This window comes from Mangifera indica, chromosome 6 (assembly GCF_011075055.1).
Source record: "Mangifera indica cultivar Alphonso chromosome 6, CATAS_Mindica_2.1, whole genome shotgun sequence".
NCBI lineage: Eukaryota > Viridiplantae > Streptophyta > Magnoliopsida > Sapindales > Anacardiaceae > Mangifera > Mangifera indica.
Genome location: NC_058142.1, coordinates 5,848,932 through 5,871,234, shown reverse-complemented (window position 1 = coordinate 5,871,234; position 22,303 = coordinate 5,848,932). Strand labels below are relative to the sequence as shown.

The window sequence follows — 22,303 nt, the reverse complement described above, 5'->3', positions numbered from 1 at the left end:
AAATCTAATGAAAGCCAGTTAATCAAAAGAAAATTGTTTAAACCCAAGAAACTTAGTTCTATCTAATTTAAAAATTTACGTACTATTTTATTTAATATTAAAATTTAAAACTTAAAAATTTTAAAACCAAGAACTAGAACTAAACTTCTTTCCAAAAGTGAATACACACTTCTTACCTCTTAAGAGTCAAATGTGAGTAATATAAAAACTTCATTTTATAAGAATTTTTGTATATACTTGATTCTAAATGCAAAAGAGTTCGTGCTATTATAATTTTGAGTCAAGCACTCGTGATAAAATATAGTTTATGTGAATTATTTATACTACAATATTGTGTATTGTATTATCAGGATAAATAAATAAATTTAAAATCATACTGGTTCTTTATAATGGTAAATTTATAAATGTTTGATAGATAACACTTATATTAAATAATGAAATAATTGTATGATATTATAAAATGTTAATTCAACTCTTCATGATCATTCATTCAATTATAATAGTTTAAAAATTGAAACTGATTGGTTAATTGATCGAACTACCAACTAATAAGGTATCTTATTTGACTATCGTTCCAGTGTTAGAAACATTGCAAAACATGCTTATGTGGTAAGAGAATTCTATTGAAAAATAAATAACACTTATCATTGGGATACCTTTATAGAAAAATACAGAGTCTAAAATATGTCAAACTCTTAAGAGAAACCCACCTTCCATGAAGTCTTCAGCTTCAGTCAAACTTCTACTTCAATGAGGCAAGTGCAACTCTTGTATTGCTTCATGAAGAGAAGCCAAAATGAATTCTGAGGCAAAAATAAAAACAGAAACCTACTCCTACACTTTGAAGGTTCATGGAGAGATAATGATACACCAACATAAGGAAAATCATCATAGCGAATGAAACCCCTGTCCAACAAAGGAAGGTGCAAAATAATGTTGGGATTAGCAACGAGCAAATATGAGCCACCTTCCAATCAACATGGAAAGTCAATATGAAGATCACTTTCTATATCCTCTTCTTTCATAAAGGATTCAAGCCTTGAACTTCCTTCTTTTATTAGACTTAGAAGGAAATTTAAACTCCCAGTTATATGAAGGAAAACTTTAAAGAGAATATATGAAAACAAACGAGCAATCAAGAAAGAAGGTTTTATGCAATGTGAGCAGTTTAGGTCATTCTCTCTATTTTTATAGCAAAAGATGAAAGAGTGAATGAGATTTCATCCTATAACCATTTGATTTATTTGCATACACATGTCAATTATCTCGAGATGTAAACAATGCATAATCAACGTATTTCATAAAAAAATAAAATGACAAGATGAATACACCACTTGAAGAGTATAGTGTCATAATGAAGTCAACTTGCATGTGACAATCCAAAAGATATTATAAGATCCCCATGTGTCAACATTTATTTCATAGTTAAAAATTCTCAAAATCTTTCTTGCACTTACAGAACTAAAGATAACTATTGTGCAATAATCTACAACCCACATGAATCCTATTCGAGTCTCATCCTTGAATAAGTTCTAAATATCTCAACAAATAACTAGCAATTAGATAATTCCTACCCGACATGCCTCTAGAGAAAGTTAAGTATCTTAAGTCGAAATAATAACTATACTCCTACCATAGTAGATTTCAATCCAAAATCTTTTACAAATATGTTTGTATCATATACACCCTAGAAAAATATTTTCATGTTCTTAACTGGGATGTCCATAATATTTGCAATATTCCTTTCTTTTATTTTTAAATAGAATTAGTAATATATCCATTATAAGCTTATGAAAATAAAAAATCCTAATCCTAAATTTGAATATACATTTCCTTTCAAAGAAACTTTTAAATGGATAAAAAGGAATAAGGGAAGACACAAGGTAAGATTGAATTCAAACTAAATCAATTTGATTAGAATTAGTGTTTGACTCAATTTAAGCAAAAATTATGTTAGAGTTTCAATTTAATAACTTGTAACTTGATTTAAATTTCCCACCAGAGATATTAATCATACTTTTAATGATATTATTTATATTTTTAAAAACCTTTGATGATATTTTTAACCAATTTAAAAAGTTTAAACTCAAACGTAAACTAATTATTTAAGATTTGAATCAATCTCGGGTCAGTTTATATTTAAAAATTAGATTAGACTCAGCTCCAATCCAACCTTAAAACAGGAGAGACATAGAGAAGATATTTTGATCTACAAGACAATTTCACCGTCCAGTTAAAAGTGTAGATAACTGCTCGTCTGGCAATGCAGATGATTTGTCGCTTTCATATTTTATTTACAAAATTTAATTATAAATTTCTGTTACCGCAAATCGATTAGTTGTTTGCCGGTTACTAGAGCCATGGAGTTCTGTTAAGACATTCGACAACTAACTACTGTGAACCACAGAGAGAGAGAGTGAGCACTGTTCAAACAACAGCATAGAGTTCTTTTACGGTGCGTTCATATATATATATATATATATATATATATATATATTACTTCATTCATCAATTTTTGGCTTTTTCGTGAGATGGGTATGCTGTTGATTACAGTAATCAGATAACATAATTGTGATTAAGTCTACTTATGAGCTTAATGTTTTTGGTCTTTCATGGCTGCGGTAGATTTTTCATTACATATGTACTATTAACTGAGGAATAGGTGTGATGGTATATATGATTTTGCATTGTACTCACCATGTGCTTGAGGAAATGACTCAAAAAAGAAAAATATGAATTCAAAGTGGAAACTTGAGTACTTATTTAAGTGGCCTTGGTCGGGTGAGTTTGATGTGGAAATCAATTTATAATACTGAATTCTAATGGTTGGGTTCAAGATTAAGTGTTATCCTTCATCATTCCTGCCTTATGAAAACCCACATCATTAATTACAGAGCACCTCTTCAATTTTTTGATTCTGACATTACATTTGCACCATTTAGTTTTTATTTAAGGAAGTGAGAGGCAATTCAGATACTCTTCGAAACAAATGCTCCGGACACCACCAGCTCTGACTTCTGTATGGAATACATCTCAGAGGGGTGAGCTAGTTTCTATCTTTTTTATCTTGTTGTTGAGGCTTAAAATGTTAATGGGACAAGGACAACTGAAAGTTATTTTCATTTGGCGCAAAGATAAGATATCACACATTATACTCAGTATGAGTGAATTTTAGAACCCTTATGAAAATAAAACAATTATCAGGTGGTACTTTCAAAATTTTATTTGAGTTTTAAATGATGTAAGCAACATTACCAAGAGCAAAAAAGTGCTTGTAATTATTACATATACATATTTTTTTACAGTGATTTGTTTTGACATTGACATTGCTTCACTTCACAGGTGTTCAGCAGAGTGCCATGGTGTTGAGGCCTCAACTATCAGCTATTAGCCCGTACGCTCTATGGTTGCAGGTACTATGTCTTGATTATGTTCTATTGGGTTTTCAGTTTTAATCATATATTATGTTAGAAGTAAATCTGTGAATATGAGATGTATAAAATGATTTGCCTATCTCTTTTATGTTTGGAAAACAATGATTGTCAAATATATAAATATTCGCAAAAGAAAATTTTATGCACTTACTGTAAATCTGTAAGTTTATGTTTTGTCCTTGATGACATTATTTATGGATAATTGTTCACAAATTAATTTCATTCTACATGCAGTTTGGGCTAGGGCAGCTTCAGAAAATTCAGTCAACGAGTTATAGGACAATCCTGTGTGCTAATCAGAGATCTGGGCATTATCAAACTGATAAGAAACAAAAAGAATATCCCCAAAATGTGGATCTTCCACCTGTACTACCTAAGAGAAAGAAGAAGCCTTTTGCCATTCCAATTGAGAAGATGATACAGGCTGCAAGGAAGGACAGAAAACTGGCAGAAAGGGGTATAGAGAAGCCCCTGAAGCCTCCAGAGAATGGAATACTTGTTCCCCAATTGATCCCTGTTGCTTATGAAGTATTAGATGCATGGAAAAGTTTGATCAAAGGCCTTGCACAGCTGTTGCATGTTATTCCTGTATATGGTTGCAGGTGAGTTGGATATATATATACTCAGAGACTCTTAACTCATTTTCAGTTAACAGTTTTGACCAGTATCATAGAAATTTTATGTCTTTGTTCTTCTGACAGTGAGTGCTCAGAAATTCATGTTGCCCATAGTGGTCACCACATTCAGAACTGCCATGGTGCAACCAGCCGAACGCGTCGAAGTTTTCACACATGGGTCAAGGGTTCTGTTGATGATGTACTTATTCCAATTGAGTCATATCACATGTTTGACCCTTTTGGTCATCGCATTAAACATGAGACTAGGTTTAACTATGAAAGGATTCCTGCCGTAGTGGAGCTATGCATCCAAGCTGGTGTGGACATACCAGAATACCCTTCTCGCCGAAGAACCCAACCTATTCGAATGCTCGGAAAGAAAGTAGTTGATCGTGGTGGGATTCTTGAGGAGCCAAAGCCACAGTGTTCTAGAGATAAATCACCACTAGTTGATCTTGATACAGCTGGGGCTTATGGGCGGTTTCCACCTCCTTCCTTGGAGGATGTACCCAGGATTGCACAGGAGACAATGGACGCATATGAGGTTGTCAAGTCAGGCGTGACAAAGTTAATGAGTAAATACTCTGTGAAAGCGTGCGGTTACTGCTCAGAGGTTCATGTCGGTCCTTGGGGTCACAATGCTAAGCTATGCGGAGCATATAAACACCAGTGGAGGGATGGGAAGCATGGCTGGCAGCCCGCAGTTGTGAATGAAGTTTTTCCACCAAATTATGTATGGCATGTTCGAGACCCAACAGGACCTCCATTGAGGAGTTCACTCAAGAGGTTTTATGGTAAGGCACCAGCCGTGGTTGAAGTTTGCATGCAGGCAGGTGCACAAGTTCCTGAAACATACAAGCCAATGATGAGGCTTGACATTGTAGTCCCTGAAACTGATGAACAAGATTATGTTACATGATGGATTCATTCTGAATGATTGTGCTCTATTTTTGGGTACTAATCGTACAAAATGGCTAGTGCCAAACCGCTGTATGTAAACACACTTGAATTAGTTAAAGACTGAAAATAATATGAATTCAGATAAATTGTGCAATATTTATAAGATTTTCGGGGTCATGGGAATCAACTGTTAACAAAAAAATCTGAAAAACATTTGACAAAGTTACTTTATGTGGGGAGATTATTAGCATGTTCAGTTATTGCTGTTCTGCATCATTTATAAGAGCTCGGCTTAAATTAGATAGTTATTCAAGTGAAGGACTTTTCTCTTCGGATAAATCTTTGTACAAAGAGAAACGATTTTGTATTATCAAAGAGAGAGCTATTAATGTTATGGTGTACAAGTAGGGGCCTTAGTAATCTTAAATGACATTTGCCTCGCTATTAAACCCAGAAGCCCTGTCTTCTTAAAACACAGCATGAACGCTCTGACGACGACAGTGCCTAAGCAGAAACTCAAGTCTCTCGTTAACCTCTTTCACTCCTGACGGTGACTTCCTCACCGTCTTGTCCCCAAACGGTGTCGTTAAAGTATATACTCTCCCTGCCTTCTTTATATACAATAAAATTATGTAAATCTACTTTAAATATACATAAATATGTATTTTTTTATATATTTAAAGTGGGTATGCATAATATTACTCCTTTATATATTAGTCAAACATAAGTTTTTGATTCCTAAATTTTTTTTCTATTAATTATATCAACGTGTTCAACTTGCCAATTATATAAATCATACTTAAATATTTATTTCCTAAAATTAAGTGATATTTTTTGGTGAACTAAATTAAAATTTCATAAAAGTATCATTCATGAACAAAATTGAAATCATTTATCAATATTTTGTCTCTAAATTGAATATTTGTTATAGTGATTTTATGCAAATTTACCCTTGCAAAATCGTGTTTCAGAGAAGAACCTTGTGTGAAAATATGAGTTCAAATGGAAAAGGAAAATCAGAAAGAAGATGATGAAAGAGAAAAAATAATCTCAACTTTATTATATATTTTCTGATCATCGATCGGTAATCTACATATACGTTTTCCAGAGACAAGATAAGACCCTGGAATACAATTTCAACACATGATACAGACTTAGGTAACCTCACTCAACAGCCTCCAGATTTCTGTCATAAGTGAATTCAACAAGTTCTTCTGTTTAGTTCAGGAAATGAAAGAGAAAAAATAATCTTCACTTTATTATACATTTTCCGATCATCGATCGGTAATCTACATATACGTTTTCCAGAGACAAGATAAGACCCTGGAATACATTTTAACACATGATAGAGACTTCCAACAACCTCACTCAACAGCCTGCAGGTTTCTGTCATAAGTTTTTTCCTTTTGGTAAGTAAGATTACATTACCAAGACCAAAAAAGACAACCTAAGTTCATTTTATTAAACTATCTCCACGAAAGCAAGATAGGGAACAAGATAGCAACTATACAAAAGAATTTTCTATCACTTTACAAGGACCCAAAATGCACCCTATACATCAGGATCTCCAGCCCAACACACACAGAACATCAAGAGGACAGGAGGCGCACAACACAGCACCCAACCCATAGAGAGGAAGGCGGCAGAGATAAACCATCTCTGGCTCAGCAGACCTGGAAAAAAGGTGCAGCATTCTCAGACTTCAAGTAACCTCAATCAACAGCCTGCAGGTTTCTGTCATAAGTTAATTCAAAGAGTTCTTCTGTTTAGTTCAGGATGATGAAAGAGAAAAAATAATCTCCACTTTATTATACATTTTCCGATTATCGGAACTTTTCCAGAGACAAGATAAAGACCCTGGAATACAATTTCAACACATGATAGAGACTTCAAGTAACCTCAATCAACAGCCTGCAGGTTTCTGTCATAAGTTAATTCAGCAAGTTTTTCTTAGTTCAGGATAATAGCCTGTCAATAATGTCAGCATATCCTGCGATCAATAGAAGATATAGGAAGAGAAGGAAGAATTGCTCCAGTTTTAATTCGGACCTTCAACTCCAGCTGATGACCGTCGAGATCATATGATCCAAACTCAACCACCCACCAACGTCATCTCATCCCTTTCATCTTTCTAACCATCCTGAAACAAATTAATAAGTCAATAATTAAGCTGGTGGAATCTCTTATGGTTGTATAATTAACAAAATCTTTGATGAAATCTCAGTAAAATGAATTAATATGCAATTCGCCTTGTTCATCAATTGGCCTCCAATACCTAATAATCCACCAGGATCAGGTACATTGATGGAGCATAGTTAAACTCAGAAAGAGATGCTCATACAGAGATGAAATTGCTAGGGATGTTTGTATCTGGTAAGTTACTAATCCGATCGATGATGACAAAACTCATTGCAGAGGAGGATGAACTGCAACTTGGAGACTATAAAGATTAAAACTCCATCAAATGAGCTAAAAAGAAACAATTTTAATGGAGTATGTGATTGAGATGCAATTGTGAAAATAAGTACTAGTATTTATAGCATCTTGAACATCTCTAGACATAGCTTTATTGGTCCATTTGGCATAAATTTGCCAAATCTATTTCATTAAGAATGTAATCTGGCTTTTTAGAGTATTTGGTAACCAATAATTAAATGCACTAAATGTATTCCCATCTTTAACAAAAATAATTATAAATTATTGAATTTATTGCCATTATAAAATAAAAAATTAAATCTACTTAATTTACTCCAATAATTATTATTTATTGTCATATATAGAAACTCAAAAATTAAATATGTTTAAATAGATTAAAACTGCCATCTTTAACTAAAAAAAATTAATAATTAACTATTAAATGTGCTGCCAAATATAGAATATATATTTATCAAGTATGGATTTTTTTGTTAGAAAATTAATTAAAATAGACACAAAATTTTATGTTTAAACCTTTTTTAGCAAACTTTGAGCGATTTTACCTTTTTAAACAAATTTATTTTTTATTTCAATAATATTTTTTACCTTGTTACTTTATATTCGGAATAGTTTTTACTGGACTATCTTCTTTTTCTTTTGTATCATCATATTGAATATATAGATTAATTTTTGTGTAATTATTGATATGTGCAGATTGAAAACAGATTAATTTCTTATGTAAAGGTTGATATTTACAAATTGTAACGAAATGGTAAACATAATTACATAGAGTGCTAGTGGGTGTGAAGGGTGTGTGCGGGTGCAAGTATATATAAAGGGTACGAAGAATATATAATATACTATATATTATTAATATATATATATATATATATATATATATATATATATAATATAATATATGTTTATATGCCTACTCGCACCCTTTTGTATCCGTGCACACCCTTTCACACCTATACGTACCTTTTTGCACCTGTACACACCCTTTCGCACTCACATGCACTTTGTGTAGTTATGTTCATCATTTGTTATTTTTCATAAATATCAATTTTTACATAAAAAATTAATCTATTTTTTATCTGTAAATATTAATAATTACACAAAAATTAATTTGTATACTCAATATGATGATATAGGAGGAAAAGAAGATTGTTTAGTAAAATTTATTCTTAATATGAAGTAACAAGGTAAAGGATATTATTGAAATAAAAATTAAATTTGTTTAAAAAAGTAAAATCACTCAGAGTTTATCAAAAATTGTTTAGACTAAAAATTTCGTGCGTATTTTAATTAATTGCCTTTTTTGTTAGGTTGTAATATTTTGTTATGTGGTTTAGTTCCTAGAAACCTGACTAATGTACTATACCTTACTATAATTCTAAATAATAACCCTTGAATTTAAGAAGACAAATGAGAGAAAATCAATCAAACATTTTATGGGAGTTCATTATTAATTAAAGGAAATTTTTTTTTTTTTGAAAAATACAACCGTTTTGTTTTTATTTAAGTAATAGAAGACTATAAAAAATTGCAGTTGCAGACACTACAAAAAAAACTAACAATTATGAAAGAAAAACAACGAGGAGATATGTTTATAATTTTAGCGATTAATTATTTGTATTTACATTAAAATTAAATAAATTTATAATTTTAACAAAAGAAAAATTGTTATTAAAATTTATTTCCAATAGCTAAAAGGTTTTAACGACGGAAAAACTTTCGTTGATGCATGTTACTATAGTTTTTTTGTTAAAAATATTAACGAAGGTTAATTTTAATTAAAGAAACTATAATAACTAACAATAATATGATTTTTTTCATTATTAAAACTTTTTAATGATATAAAATAAATTTTTAACTATTATTTTTATTTTATTAAAATCATAAATGTTGAGAATAATTAAACATGTCAGGATCAAATCTATGAAAACTGTAAATATAAACTTGCATATCCATTTTGATTTTCTATAAAGCGTCTTCAAATTTTACGCGAGATGTTGATGTTAATCTATTTCCATGATACTATTTGCTCACGTATTGCTTTTCCAATTGGGAGACTAGATTTGTGTTTTTGTATGTTGAGTGGAGAAAATTCTCTATAAAAAATGGCGTTCTTTTTTGGGGAGGCAGTTAGGACTTTTAAATAAGAGTCCAATTACTAATCCAATTGCCAATAACTGTCCTTTGACAGTTAGTCAAATTGGGTCGGATTGACCCGTTCTGGGTGGACCCAGATCCAATAATAAATTTACTTATTTTTAGTAAAAATGTAAACAATTAACCACAAAAATTATAAAAATAATATTTATAATAATTGGTATATATTTTTCCCTCGCAATTGTTAGTTTTTGTTTTGTGGTGGGTACTCACGAACGCCACACTCCACGTTATTTAGTTAAGAAGAATGATTCGTTCATATAAACTTGACTTCCACAATGGCCACGAAAATAATTAACAAATAATTAATTAATGTTAAATGTAATTAATTAATGAAGTCAAGCCCTTTCCTAACTCTAAGCCAAGGGTTTCTCTTTTTTAAACAGACCGAGTCATAATCCGAAGTCCCCTCCTGACTTTTACCACGTGTTAGTAAATGCATACATTTTGGACAAAATTAACAACTTTTTTTACCTATAAATATTACCATTCACTTGACTTCCAATAATTCATTAATTACCGAGCAAATTACAGTCTATTTAGAAAATGGCAAGCCAGCAAGCTCGTGAAAACATTCCCCACACTGCAGGTGGCCAAGCTCAGGTAAGTATTAGTATTACTAATTAGCGTTTTAAAAGAAATTAATTGAATAAATTGTGACACTACTGTTGAATATTTTTACAGATGAAGAAGGATGAAGCCATGAACCAGGCGTCTCAAGCTTCCCATGCAGCTCAAGAGAGCGCCAGTGCTTACACCACCCAAACCTCCAACTATCTCCAGGAGGCATATCACCTTTTCTTTTTTCTCATACTGTTCATTGATTAATTTTGGGTTCTTGGGCATTCATCTCGATTTCATTAGTATTTATTTAATCTAGATTTACATTAAACAAAATAAATATTGACAAAGAAAAAATAATGAACGGATAAATATATAGTCGTTTTAAGTATTATTTTTAAGGTTTTAATAACTAATTATTTATCATTTTTGTTAAAATTAAATACATTTATTATTTTAATAAAAAAATAGTTATTTTTATTATTAAAAAGTTTCAGCAATAGAAAAAATTATATTATTACTTATCGTTATAGTTTTTTCCGTTAATAATAATAACATTTACCCCATTGTTAAATTCCCTAAGATCATACTGTGTCTTAACATATATATGGTGACTAATAATTAATTATGCTTGAATGCAGAAAGGCGTGCAAGTGAAGAACATGGCACAAGGAGCTGGAGAGCAAATGAAGAGCATGGCTCAAGGAGCAGCTGACGCAGTGAAGAACACTCTTGGAATGAACGCAGGCAATGAAAGTAACCCAAATAATCCAACAAACTCAAGTGCTGCAAATAACCCAAGTGGCCTCAATGCCGCCAGTAACCCAGCCAACCCAGGTGGCGCCACTGCCGCCAGCAACCCATCTACTAGAATTTGAAGGGGTGATTCCAAGCTGGCTCAAGCTCAAACAATATGTTGACTTGAGTTTGATTTTGGTTGGTGTTTGCATAAACTTTTGTGATACCTAGTGTCACTGATTATTTGCCATCTCTATTGTGAAGATGGAGTACTTGATTATGATTTTTGTAATGTTGATGATTTGATTAATAGAATTTATCTATTTATTTATCTTTATGAGACGTTTTGGTTCAATTTTAAATCGTTTATTTAGATTTTATTAATAATAAAGGGTTTTGAGTAATGTCTTGTCCGAGGTCTTTTCTTCGAATTATGCATTAAAGTAATGTTTATCCACTAGTTGTCCTTAAAAGTTGTATCCATGAGTTTGACAAATAAAATTTTGATCGTATAATAATTGTCTCATATTTTATGAAGTATAGGTAGATGCACGATCATGCTTGACCTTGGTAGGGTAGGGTCACATATCATGTTCTGAGTTCACAATTTCAGACCACTCTGGCCAAATTTCCTCAATGCCTAACATTACAAGACATTCCAAAGTGTGCTTAGTGTGTTGCTAACTCTACTAAAACAACTCATTGAGCACACTAAATTCACAACATAACATCTCACAGAATGCAGTCTCGGTTACTGCTTTAATTCAAATCAGTCTATTAAATCCATGTTTTAATTTATTAGATCATATTCTTAAGTATCAACATATCTATCATGCATCATAATCAACATCATAACCAGAATTCACTAAATAAATAAATATCGACAGATCTTGACTTCTCAACATGGTAACATATTTCACAGAATTACATAAACATAATTATGGGAGAAGTCCTAGTTGTCGTTTCTCCAAGTTAGCAGAGTTCGGTGCTGATTCTTCTTCCTTTGTTCACCGAAATTCACTTCTTCGGTGGCCAATCTCAAATGTTAATGACTACTTCCGCATACTCGCTCTCTAAGATAAGGATGAACAACTATTACTCAAACTCTTATCCCAAAATCCTCAATGTGGACACGATGGAATACTTAAATAGAATTCTAACAATAATTGATGTCACAGTCGTGCACTCTTTGATGATAGTGGTTCATCTCTTTAAAATTTGTGTGTATGTCTATATATATATATATATATATATCATCCACGTGGTAGGCTTGCGAATCAGGGTGCACCTTCTATGCATAACCATTTATCAGGCTAAAAATCACATTTCCTCATTACTTAGCCATTTTTAAGTCCTTAAAATCTAGATATTTCTTGAAATGATCAAAATAACCCCATATGTACTCGTGGGTGTTACATTTCTCCTCTCTTTATTGGGAATTTTGTTCCTAAAATTTACTCGAACAATCTGAGATGGTGATCTGTCATATACGATTTAACCTCTTAAATAACTTTATCAAACTTGATGGCTTTTCAAAAAGATTTTTACCAGTCGAATCTAATTGTTATGATGAGTTTTTTATACAAGATCTGAATTGGTCAGTCCTCATACATCATACTCTTTGATAGCTCAATCTCGTCTATCCCCAATACATTGGTGGGATCTCCCACATACTTGCAAAGCATCGAGACATAGAGCACATTGTAAATATAGTTCATGTTTGATGGCAATGCGAGCCTGTAAACTAGCTTATAAATACTCTTCAAAATCTCAAATGGCCAATAAATCTAAAAGCTAGCTTACCCTCTCCTTTTGAATCTCATCACGTGTTGGTACAAGACTACTTTGTTAAAACATTCTCACTTACATCAAACTCTAGTTCTATTTTTCCTTGTCTGTATAACTTTTTGACAACTTTGTATAATTAGTCTAATATCTTCAATAATCTTTTTTATCATCTTTGGTCTGAAGGACTGTCATATATAATTTCTCTCCTAAATCATCCCAAAAGTGGGGATTCACATCTCTAACCATGAAGTGAATCATACAATATTATCCTAATTATTATCTCATAATTATTATTTTAAGGGAATTCTATTGAAGTTGGTATGTCACACTATGATTCAATTAACAAGTCCAAAACATGTCTTGAATAAATTTAGTTGGTCTTCTTAGTTTGTCCATCCATCCAAGAGTGATAATGTATAGATTGGTTTTAGAACACCGAAGAAAGCAAAGAAAAATTAATGATTCAATCAAGAGGATTAACCAACCAAGTCTGAGGACTTAATTGATTGCCAAACGATGCGAGGAATGAGTGAGAGATGAGTTACGGCAAATGATAATAACAGTTGTAATGAATATCAACTTTGATAATAATTAAAATAAAATGATAACGTTTTATTCTTACATAAAAATTATTCTTACATAAAAAGACGTTGGTTTGTACAAAACTACTTAAAAAATGAAATGATTTATAATTTGATTTACCTTTAAAATTGTCCGAATCCTTCAAAGCTTTTTCAGTTTAAATCTAACCGAATTATAAATTTGAAATAGTTAAACCTAGTTAGAACCCATTTTCATACAACTAACAACCAAATATCTAGCGCGAAGCCGAACGTACTCTATCATCATCATCCGTGCAAATGGTATCTACATTGAGATCCACTGCCCGAACCCAACGAAAACCAAAGCTTTATCACTAAAACAACCAAAATCTAGAAACATAGAGGCTCACACTCTAACTCTTATCGCAACCTCAATTTTGAAATCTCTCCAAGGATGTCTCTAACAGCCGTCAAAATGTCTGAGGATGTTTGGTTAACTTGTCTTACTCACGCATTGTCCACTGAGACTGAAGAGATCATGGGTCTTCTTCTTGGTGATATCGAGGTCCTTTTTCTCTTAATTTTTACTTTTTTTTTTCTTGTTTCATTTCATGGTGATTCAGTTCGATACGTAGTTGTAATTCTTCGAATTTGTGTTTTGGATGGTTCCTTGAATTGGATTTTTATTTATTTTTTGGCTACAGATTGATTCCCATCTTCTAAAGCTTACCACTTTTAGTGTTTTTGTTATGTTAACATCGTCATTTGTTTTTGTTAGTTCTGAACTGTTATCTCAATTGGGATTTCGGAATTTTGGCTAATGTTGATGCCATTTTGAGTTTTCGTAAAAAAAATTTTCTTTGTGCATTATATTAAATGTTTTGAGCTTTGCAGTGCAAATTCAGCTTAAGTTTTATTAGCACTCTTTGGGTTTTTATCCGTTCTCTGCATTGGGGTTTACTGGAATTCTTGTCAAAAATTTTGCATGTGTTCATATGTTATTTTTATTTTGTTTGGGTTTGTGCACATTGTAAGTAAAGCTGAAAAGGTTTGAACTTTGTGTGTTTAGGATTTCTAGCCAATATTTGGGCTCCATTTTCCAAAATTTGTGCCTTCAGGATTCTGTATATCAAGTATAAGTCCGATTTGGATTCAGTTTTGAAATAGATTTGCATTAATTTAGATATAGGTGAATAATTACTTTTGAAGAGAAACCTTAGAAACTCATACTTGTAGCATTTTTCGCTTCTGGTTCTGTGTAAGTAGGAATTCAACTAATCTGTTTTTCTGTACTCATGTAGTGATATGTATTCTCGTTCTCTTTTTGGCATGAGAGAGAGAGAGAGACATAAATTTAAGGATAAGCAAGAGTGCTACCACATCTTAAGGTTAGCTTGATCCAGTGTACCTCATAAGGTTTTTGTATTTAACAAATTTTATGAATGGAAGTTGGCCCATCCTCATATACCGAGGATAATGAGTTTGTTGAGCACATGTATGAGTAGGGTTTTTTTTTTTTTTGCTTACTGAAGTACATTAATTTCATTGAAGAATGTGCAAATTATGATGAAGTTCTGCCCTTTGTTAAGAACTTATTATGTAGCTATTTTGTTCTTATTTTTTTGCTCTCAATGCATCTCCATCAAACCATGCCAACTCAAAAATTGATGTTTATGAATATTCAATGTAGCCAATATAAAAGTCAAATGATATTTTTGTTCTACATCTGGTTTGTTCATTCTCTATAAAATCAGTTTTATTTTTTTTAAATCTTTTAGCTTTACAGGAAATGGGAATATTGCATTCTTATGATTTTGCATTTCTTGCACTATGAGGTGGCTTCTTCTGCATTTTCTTTTTGGCTCTTATGTTTTTGTATTAGTGATGGTTCAGTTCAAATTTTCCATTTCCAGTACTCAAAAAATGGTAATGTCACTGCACTAATTTGGGGAGCCTCACCTCAGTCACGATCTGATCGGCGAAAGGATCGAGTAGAGACAAATCCTGAACAGTTGGCTGCTGCATCAGCGCAGGCTGATATATCCTTAATTTTTATGTGATTGTTTGCTTGTTATGGAAAATTCTTCAGCCCTATTTTTTTTTTTCCCTGCTTGAATTTGTTGTTGACAATATGCAGTAGATTTGAGGCTTCCCTCTAATGACATCATAAATCGTAGAATTGATAACTTTTAAAAGATAGTTATTTACTTTTCATACCAAGCTTGCCTTTTCTTTTAGGAGCATAAAGAAGAATTAGCTTCGATTCTCACTTTGGCTTTCACCACTTGGATATTGAACTATTGAACTAATAACTAATTCTCAGGCTTTGCCATAGAGGTCAGAAGCTGTGGCTTACCATCCCCACTCTCTGCCCATCTTTTTTTATTGTTATATAGCTTCTAGGTGTGAATGTTATTGTTTTAATTGACTCTACAACACAGAATGACCGTGTTGACTGGAAGAACGACAAGAGTCATTGGGTGGTACCATTCACATCCGCATATTACAGTTCTTCCTTCCCATGTTGGTAACTATGATGAATTTCCCTTTTTTTCCTCTCTCTCTTTGCTAGATGCTGTTGATTATCATTATACAAAAAATATATCCCACTCATAAGAAAAAACATATTTCCACTTTATGTTCAAAATGCAAACTAGTTTTGATAGTGTTACGTAAGCTACATCTTTATGTTGATTCCTTTCTTTTAGTTCTTAAAGGTATAATGACCCAACAATAGTTTTTAAGCTCTGACATTCCCCCTATCGAAAACAATGATAGCAATGACAATGAAAGAAAACATAACTTGATACAGTTAATAAATGCAGTTGGGAGATTTAAACACAGTACCTCATGGACGTCTTGGTTTTGATACTGTGTTGAGCTATCTCTAAACCCAAATGTTTAAGCTTATAGATAAGCTTCCTGCTTCCAGTTATAATATTTGAGGTCTAACAACCAATACTTAAAATGTCCTGTTACTTCAGGTAGAAAGAACTCTGAAAAAAAACCTACACAATTAATGTAAGTGGTTGTACGATACTTGAAATGCCATCATAAGACAGTGATTGTTGTGGTCAGTGAGTCTAAGGTTTACAGTTCTCCGGTGATACCTGCTAACATGCTATCAACCTGTGCTCAAAATTGAATAAAATCGGAAAGTTGATAGAATTGATTCAGTTGTTAAATATATCCAAATTCTCACAGACAAGGTGGAATTGCTATTTTCATGGTCATGGCTGCTATGATAGTTGGATGTGTCATTAAAAGTTCTACTTGCTACCTTCTGCAGATGTGCGGACTCAAGCAATGTATCAACTTCTAGATTCTGGGTTTGTTGGGCTTATATTTTCTTGTTTTAGTGAAGATATAAATAAGGTTTGTGTTCCAAATTTTATAAATGGTTAGCAGTCTTGCATATGATTTCTTGGTTGACCAAAATAAGGGATAATTGCAGGTTGGAAGAATCCAAGTTATTGCATTTCAGTCCTCAGATGGGAAGCAGAATCGCATGTCAAGACCAATTTCATTATCTCCCATTAATAAAAATGCAGTTATTGATTTGGAATCATCTTTAAGTTCCTCAGAGAATCTATCAGTAAGATCTGGAAGTGCAAGGGCTGAGAGCCCTGAACAAGACACTGTTGATTCTAGATCAGCAACAGGATCTTGGAAGGTATAATCTGCACATTATTCCTTATTATACCACCAGTAGGTATCTAAGACCTGTAGGAACTTAAGAAAAAGTATGAGAGTATAGAGGATTACACATTTTTCCTGCTTATCATTATGCTTTACTTGTGGTAATAAAATGTGTCTGATTGTATACTTATTATTCTTTAGATCTTCAGTCAATATCAGAGTATTAATGTAAATCATTCTGGTAAACCATTTTTAAGTACTTGTGTATATAATGAATTGTTCACTTTGATATAATCATTTATATACCATACCTTCAGCAGAATTACAATCAAATTTGAAAATTGAAATGGTGAGTATTGGTCTTGTTGGATGTATCTTTACTAAAGAGTGGCCTAGCAGTCTGCCTTAATGTCTTTAAATACCATTTTTCATAGGTTTATATATTTATATCATGGGCCCTTTTCACTCTATTATGTTCTCATTCAATGCATGCATGTGTAATGGGCTAGGTTGTGGGAAGATCTTCAGACTTGGGTGGTTTCTTTGCAAATGCTGATGCCAACCATCTTGAGAGAGAGAGAGTTGGAGGAAACAACCAAACTGGTGATTTAAGTATCACCATTGCTGATATAGATCCCATGGATATATCAGAAAGCATGCAAGAGGCCATGCACCGTTCAAATTTGGATATGAGGTATACCTGTGTACGTACTTAACTCACATGATATCTATTCTTGTTTTGAAGTTCAACTGTATATATATGTTATCATTGCAAACAAGAAGATAGGTTGGCAAAATGGGTTTATCTACTTGAGATACTCATATTATCGGTTGGCAAAATGGGTTTATCTATTTGAGATACTCATGTTAGCTTCTTTTTGCTGACAGTGGTGCAGAGTATGTTAGGAAAGAAATCTCACTTCATGTTTTGCCGACCTCATCTCTTCTGAAACTTGATTCACCTCTAACGTCATTTACGGATTTGCAACATGTACTATATCAGGAGGAAAGAGCAGCTTATAACCAAGCTATATTGCAAAATATGAGGTATTAATTGAATACATCTTTCATTTTCTTAATATTTGCTTTTATTATATCTCAGTTTACTGTTTAATGCCCATTCCTGTGTTTTTCAATTTTACTCAGGGATGGAAAAGTGCATCCCCTTACTTTCATTCATCACACATCTACATATCAGGCTTCAATGTGCAAATTAATTGAATATTGGTTTGTAAGCAAACAGCTATATCTTGTTTAATTATATATGCTTTACTTTTTGTTGGTACTCAACCTTTCTCCTAAATCTTTTTGCAGTTTAAGTCCTGCCATAAATGCACTACAGGATCGATTGAGAGAGAATGAAATTCGGGTATCGAATGAAGTTTGTTACTTGTATTTGGTTGATAGTAGCAATGGTTTATTGTTTGCAAACTTATTCAGAGAACTTGGATGGAAACGATATTAAATTTTTAGATTTACCTTTTCTCTGGAACCAACTTTATCAATGCACTGCCACATTGGCGTGTGCTCCATTTGGTTTCCATGATATTATTGAAGAGCTAACATTTTGTGGGTTCACTTTGAGGTGTCCCTTGGAGCAGAACAAATAATGTTGTATATTTTTCCTCTGGTCTACTGGATAATCAATTTCATGCCTAAATTATGTTCAGGAACTGATTTGACTTTTCTAAAACAGTTGGCAATGCTGACGAATCAAGCAAAGATGTTGGAGACTGATGCCTCTAGGGGGAGTGAATCCGGTTCATCTCCCCATCATACTCAGTCTCATGGTGTCAGTGGAAGCGCTTTGGTTGGTCAGAGGGACGTGCATAGCTCAGCTAATGTGAGGACCATACGTAATCCTGGTAGTGGCAGCAAAAAGGGGGGTTCGTAATAGAAACACAAACCGAGTTTCTTCTCACTGCTTTTGTAAGTATCATCTGTGTACTTATTTGTATATTCAAAGTTGTGTACATATAGTTTTATTGAAAGAAAAAAGCACATTATAAGTACAAAAATAACAAAACAACAATTGATTCCTTCTTGCTGCTAGGGCTATGTAACACAATCATTTTGATACAAAATGATTAAAAGACAACTTTTTATTTTACTTTCTAAGTTTCAGGGAGAAAAAACCTACCTGTATATGAAATTTGAACAGATAATATTAGTCTTGAAGTTGCATGTGATTACTAAACAATTGATGCTTACTCTCTCCTGATGTATATGCGGCTCCATTGTCATTTTTGGGTTTCAAGTCATCCTTAAGTCTTCATGCAACCTTTGAAGCCAAGAAGAATGAAGTTCCAGCAAATCCCAAGCCAAAGGAAGCATTGCACCTTCAATTATGGCCCAAAACCACTTTTGCATATAGTCTTATTACATCCACCCAAGGTCGAAATGAATAGCTTGCTCCAATTGATCCAAAAGTGCAACTTTTGAAGTCCATCAATGGTCCAAACGTCCAAGCATTATTTTGAGAAGCCCAAGTGAAGTTACAACCATCCATCACTCCATTTTGAAGCCCAAAAAGGTGTTCAAAGCCCAATTGGGAGAGTTGGACGAAATTGGATGAAAGGAGAGCTTTGGTGAAGACAAGAGCCCACTTTTTATGGAATAATAGTAACATTTTGTCCTATTGCATTTATTTAAAGTATGGCATGGCTTATTTTGTGTGGTTTAAAGTGAATTAAGGGCTAGGGTGAACTAATTCATTAAAAGTCTATGTACACATATATCTTGCTGTCACTTACTCCCATATAAAGTGGTTATGCTTTGTAAAATGCAGTTTTTTACTTTTGGAATGAAAACTTGAAGAAGCTTTGTTGGCTCTCTTTCTTATTTCTTTTATCCAATTATTCTTGGTGGAAGATTGGTGGTGGAAGGCCCCAAGGTTGGTGGAACTTTCCTTTATGCCTTGGTTACACTTTATGTTTCCTTAGAAATCCAAATTAGAGTGTGTGTGTGTTAATTTTGATTATGGCAGAGAGTTGCAACATAATTACCATTTCTGCCACTGCATTCTACTTGTAATTTGATTGCCTTACTCTACTCCAATTGTGTACGTCCATAGCTTGAAAGAAAGTTCTTTGTGTTGTGATTATGATGAAATGAATTCGGTTTGATTTGGAGTTGATTTGGTTGGTTAAACTGCAAAAACAAAAAAACTGCTCATACCACATGAACAGTAAAAACAGTTTTTGATTTTTAGTTTCTTGTTGCATGTTTGGTTGAATATGCACCATTATTGTGCTATCCTTTTGTCGTAGGTTTGACCTTTGTTGGTCTATCGGAAGAGCTTTTGCAGCTTTTGTGGTATCCATGGTGATTCAAGTTCTGATGGCAGCAGTGTTGCAAGTGATAGTTTTCTCAATCTGAATAATTCTCTGAGGAACTGGAGAATGGAAAATATTCCCAGGAGATGAATGTAATTGTATGTATTGCCTCCTTGGTTTCGTACCATGGTTCTTCTGGACTTGGAAAGTAGTATGATTACTTGTATTTCTGTAACTTGTATTTGTGGTGAAATAGAAGTTTGTATCATTTGGCTGGAAAAGGAAAATAAAGATTGGGTATCTAGCTACACTGGTTTTTTTTTTTTTTTAAACCGGGGACTTTGCCCATATTGGTTGGACGGGTTACAAGTATGACAAAAATTTGATCTAAGTTTTTTCTATAAAAATTTTAATATTTTATTAATTTTACTAATTTTTAGGGTTCAAAGAAGTAATGCACATTAGAGGAAGAGAAAACTTCCCACTCTACTTTGTTCACCGTTGAGTCAGTCAAATTAATTATCCACTAGTATAATTTTAAATTTTGTCATCAATTATTAACCCATTTTTTCTACCTTTGTGTTATGTTCCTCATTCAACTGAGTTTGTATTGGATAATTAATTAAAAGAGACTTTTTTGAGGGGTCTAGATGATATTGTCTAACACTTTAGGGAATACATAAGTATAGTGAGGTGCCTCGTTTGACTCTGTGAGATGGCAATGTGACGGTGGTAGCTTTAACAAAGGTGGCCGGCAACGGTGAAGACAACAAAATAATGGTGTAGTAGTACTGGCGGTGGTGATGTTAAACAAATAAAAGAAAAAAAATAATATATAAAATTAGTATACCATATTTTTATAATTTTAATTGAAAAAAGAATATATTGGTTATTAACATTTGTATTAAATATTAAAACAATTTTGTAATTTTATTAAAAAAAGTAAACTAATAATTTATAGTGAAAACCAAACGATTTACAATGTTGGAATTGACAGACGGATAAAAAATAGACACTTCAAACTTAAACATGAAAAATGTTATTTCATCAAACTTTGGGTGGAAAATAGTCATATGGCCTGAGTCAAACTTAACCATTTTAAGGCCAGCTTCAGTCTCCATTTACAGTGATTTAAGTCCCTCCCTACAGCAAGTGAATCAAGAATTCTCGCAGTAACACAAAATTTACTTAGAATAAATTAGGAATTATTGAAACCCTTCCTTGTAATTATTTTTTAATCATGATTTCAAGATGCTTTTAATTACTAATTAAATTTTGTTGTTAATAAGAAGACTTGAAAAATAATAGTTTGAATTTTAGCAAATTAATAATGATTTTAAGTGCATTGTCACTAAATATTATTAATTTTAAGGCCAAAAAGACTTATCCTCGCCTAAAATTTGATGTATTTCTAAACTTTTATTAGCAAAATTTTAAAATCTTAAATATTTATCATTATATTATACTTTTCTGTTAGAATTAAAAGTAAAAATGACATTTAACCAAAAATATTTAAAAAATTAAAATTTTATTATATTTTCTTATTTATTTTAAAAAAGTAATAATTCTTTTCCTCCCCCTAAAGTTTGGAAAGTGACTATATTCCTTAGTGTTTTTTCTCCTTCTTCAGCAACAATCAAGATGGGTTGGTATTTTAGTTTTTAAAGCTCTACAGGTAAGAATTGAGAAGACACCAAACCTTGGGTGGGAATAAGTTGTTTGGCCTATTATAAAATGTTTTGGTATTTGCAAATAATGGCCTTTAACCATAACAATTATCTTAAACTTAGATGTTAAGAAAATAATCAAGCAAAGAAATAAAGTAAAAGTAAGTTTCTTTTGCGACCAAAATACACATGCAGAAGCACAGAGGAAATGATACAAAGGACAAGTAAGAGAATATTGGTATGGAAAAATAAAGGGAAGAATAAAATGGAGTTGGTCGTGGTTATGCATGGGATGGGAGTGATTTCCGAGGATAATCGAATCAACCCACTTTCCTTTATTTTGCTCTTCTCTCTTTACAGTTTGCTTCTTCTCCCTTTACCATTTTCCAAGAGAATGGAGGCCAGATCTTAGTATCTATCCTCTCGCATTTATGCCCTTATTTTTATATATCTAAATTAACAAAGAGATAAGCCAACAAAAAGAGAGGGACAGAGAATTAAAGAGACTGAATATATTGAAATGGCAGCCGCAGAGAAGGAACAAAAAGATGG

At 32.6% G+C, this 22,303-nt stretch overlaps 3 protein-coding genes and 1 long non-coding RNA gene across 10 annotated transcripts; 3 read left to right on the top strand and 1 right to left on the bottom strand.

Annotated features, from left to right (window-relative positions):
• The first annotated feature begins 2,181 nt into the window (after positions 1-2,181).
• LOC123218150 (APO protein 1, chloroplastic) lies at positions 2,182-5,107 on the top strand. Of its 2 annotated transcripts, none has more exons than XM_044639398.1 (5): positions 2,182-2,455; positions 2,943-3,041; positions 3,343-3,413; positions 3,669-4,036; positions 4,136-5,107. In XM_044639398.1, the coding sequence occupies exons 2-5, from the start codon at positions 2,990-2,992 to the stop codon at positions 4,968-4,970; spliced, it is 1,326 nt and encodes a 441-aa protein (XP_044495333.1). In that variant the 5' UTR covers positions 2,182-2,455; positions 2,943-2,989; the 3' UTR covers positions 4,971-5,107. The 2 variants fall into 2 exon arrangements, with proteins under 2 accessions (XP_044495333.1, XP_044495334.1); XM_044639399.1 differs by lacking the exon at positions 2,182-2,455 and adding an exon at positions 2,519-2,781.
• A 1,075-nt stretch (positions 5,108-6,182) lies between these two features.
• On the bottom strand, positions 6,183-7,438 carry LOC123219828. Its single transcript, XR_006502914.1, has 2 exons — positions 7,227-7,438; positions 6,183-7,091 (listed from the first exon to the last, which is right to left on the bottom strand). It is a non-coding gene; the product is annotated as an uncharacterized LOC123219828 (long non-coding RNA).
• Positions 7,439-10,047: 2,609 nt separating this feature from the next.
• On the top strand, positions 10,048-11,177 carry LOC123219603 (late embryogenesis abundant protein 7-like). Its single transcript, XM_044641608.1, has 3 exons — positions 10,048-10,144; positions 10,226-10,327; positions 10,744-11,177. The coding sequence occupies exons 1-3, from the start codon at positions 10,088-10,090 to the stop codon at positions 10,978-10,980; spliced, it is 396 nt and encodes a 131-aa protein (XP_044497543.1). The 5' UTR covers positions 10,048-10,087; the 3' UTR covers positions 10,981-11,177.
• A 2,184-nt stretch (positions 11,178-13,361) lies between these two features.
• LOC123218128 (lys-63-specific deubiquitinase BRCC36) lies at positions 13,362-20,358 on the top strand. Of its 6 annotated transcripts, XM_044639365.1 has the most exons (12): positions 13,364-13,735; positions 14,472-14,558; positions 15,084-15,209; positions 15,610-15,697; positions 16,460-16,545; positions 16,625-16,843; positions 17,319-17,503; positions 17,698-17,856; positions 17,956-18,036; positions 18,124-18,178; positions 18,506-18,738; positions 20,079-20,357. In XM_044639365.1, the coding sequence occupies exons 4-11, from the start codon at positions 15,613-15,615 to the stop codon at positions 18,701-18,703; spliced, it is 1,068 nt and encodes a 355-aa protein (XP_044495300.1). In that variant the 5' UTR covers positions 13,364-13,735; positions 14,472-14,558; positions 15,084-15,209; positions 15,610-15,612; the 3' UTR covers positions 18,704-18,738; positions 20,079-20,357. The 6 variants fall into 6 exon arrangements, with proteins under 6 accessions (XP_044495298.1, XP_044495300.1, XP_044495296.1 ...); XM_044639361.1 differs by lacking the exon at positions 14,472-14,558 and having other exon boundaries at positions 20,106-20,358; XM_044639360.1 differs by lacking the exon at positions 14,472-14,558.
• Positions 20,359-22,303: the final 1,945 nt, after the last annotated feature.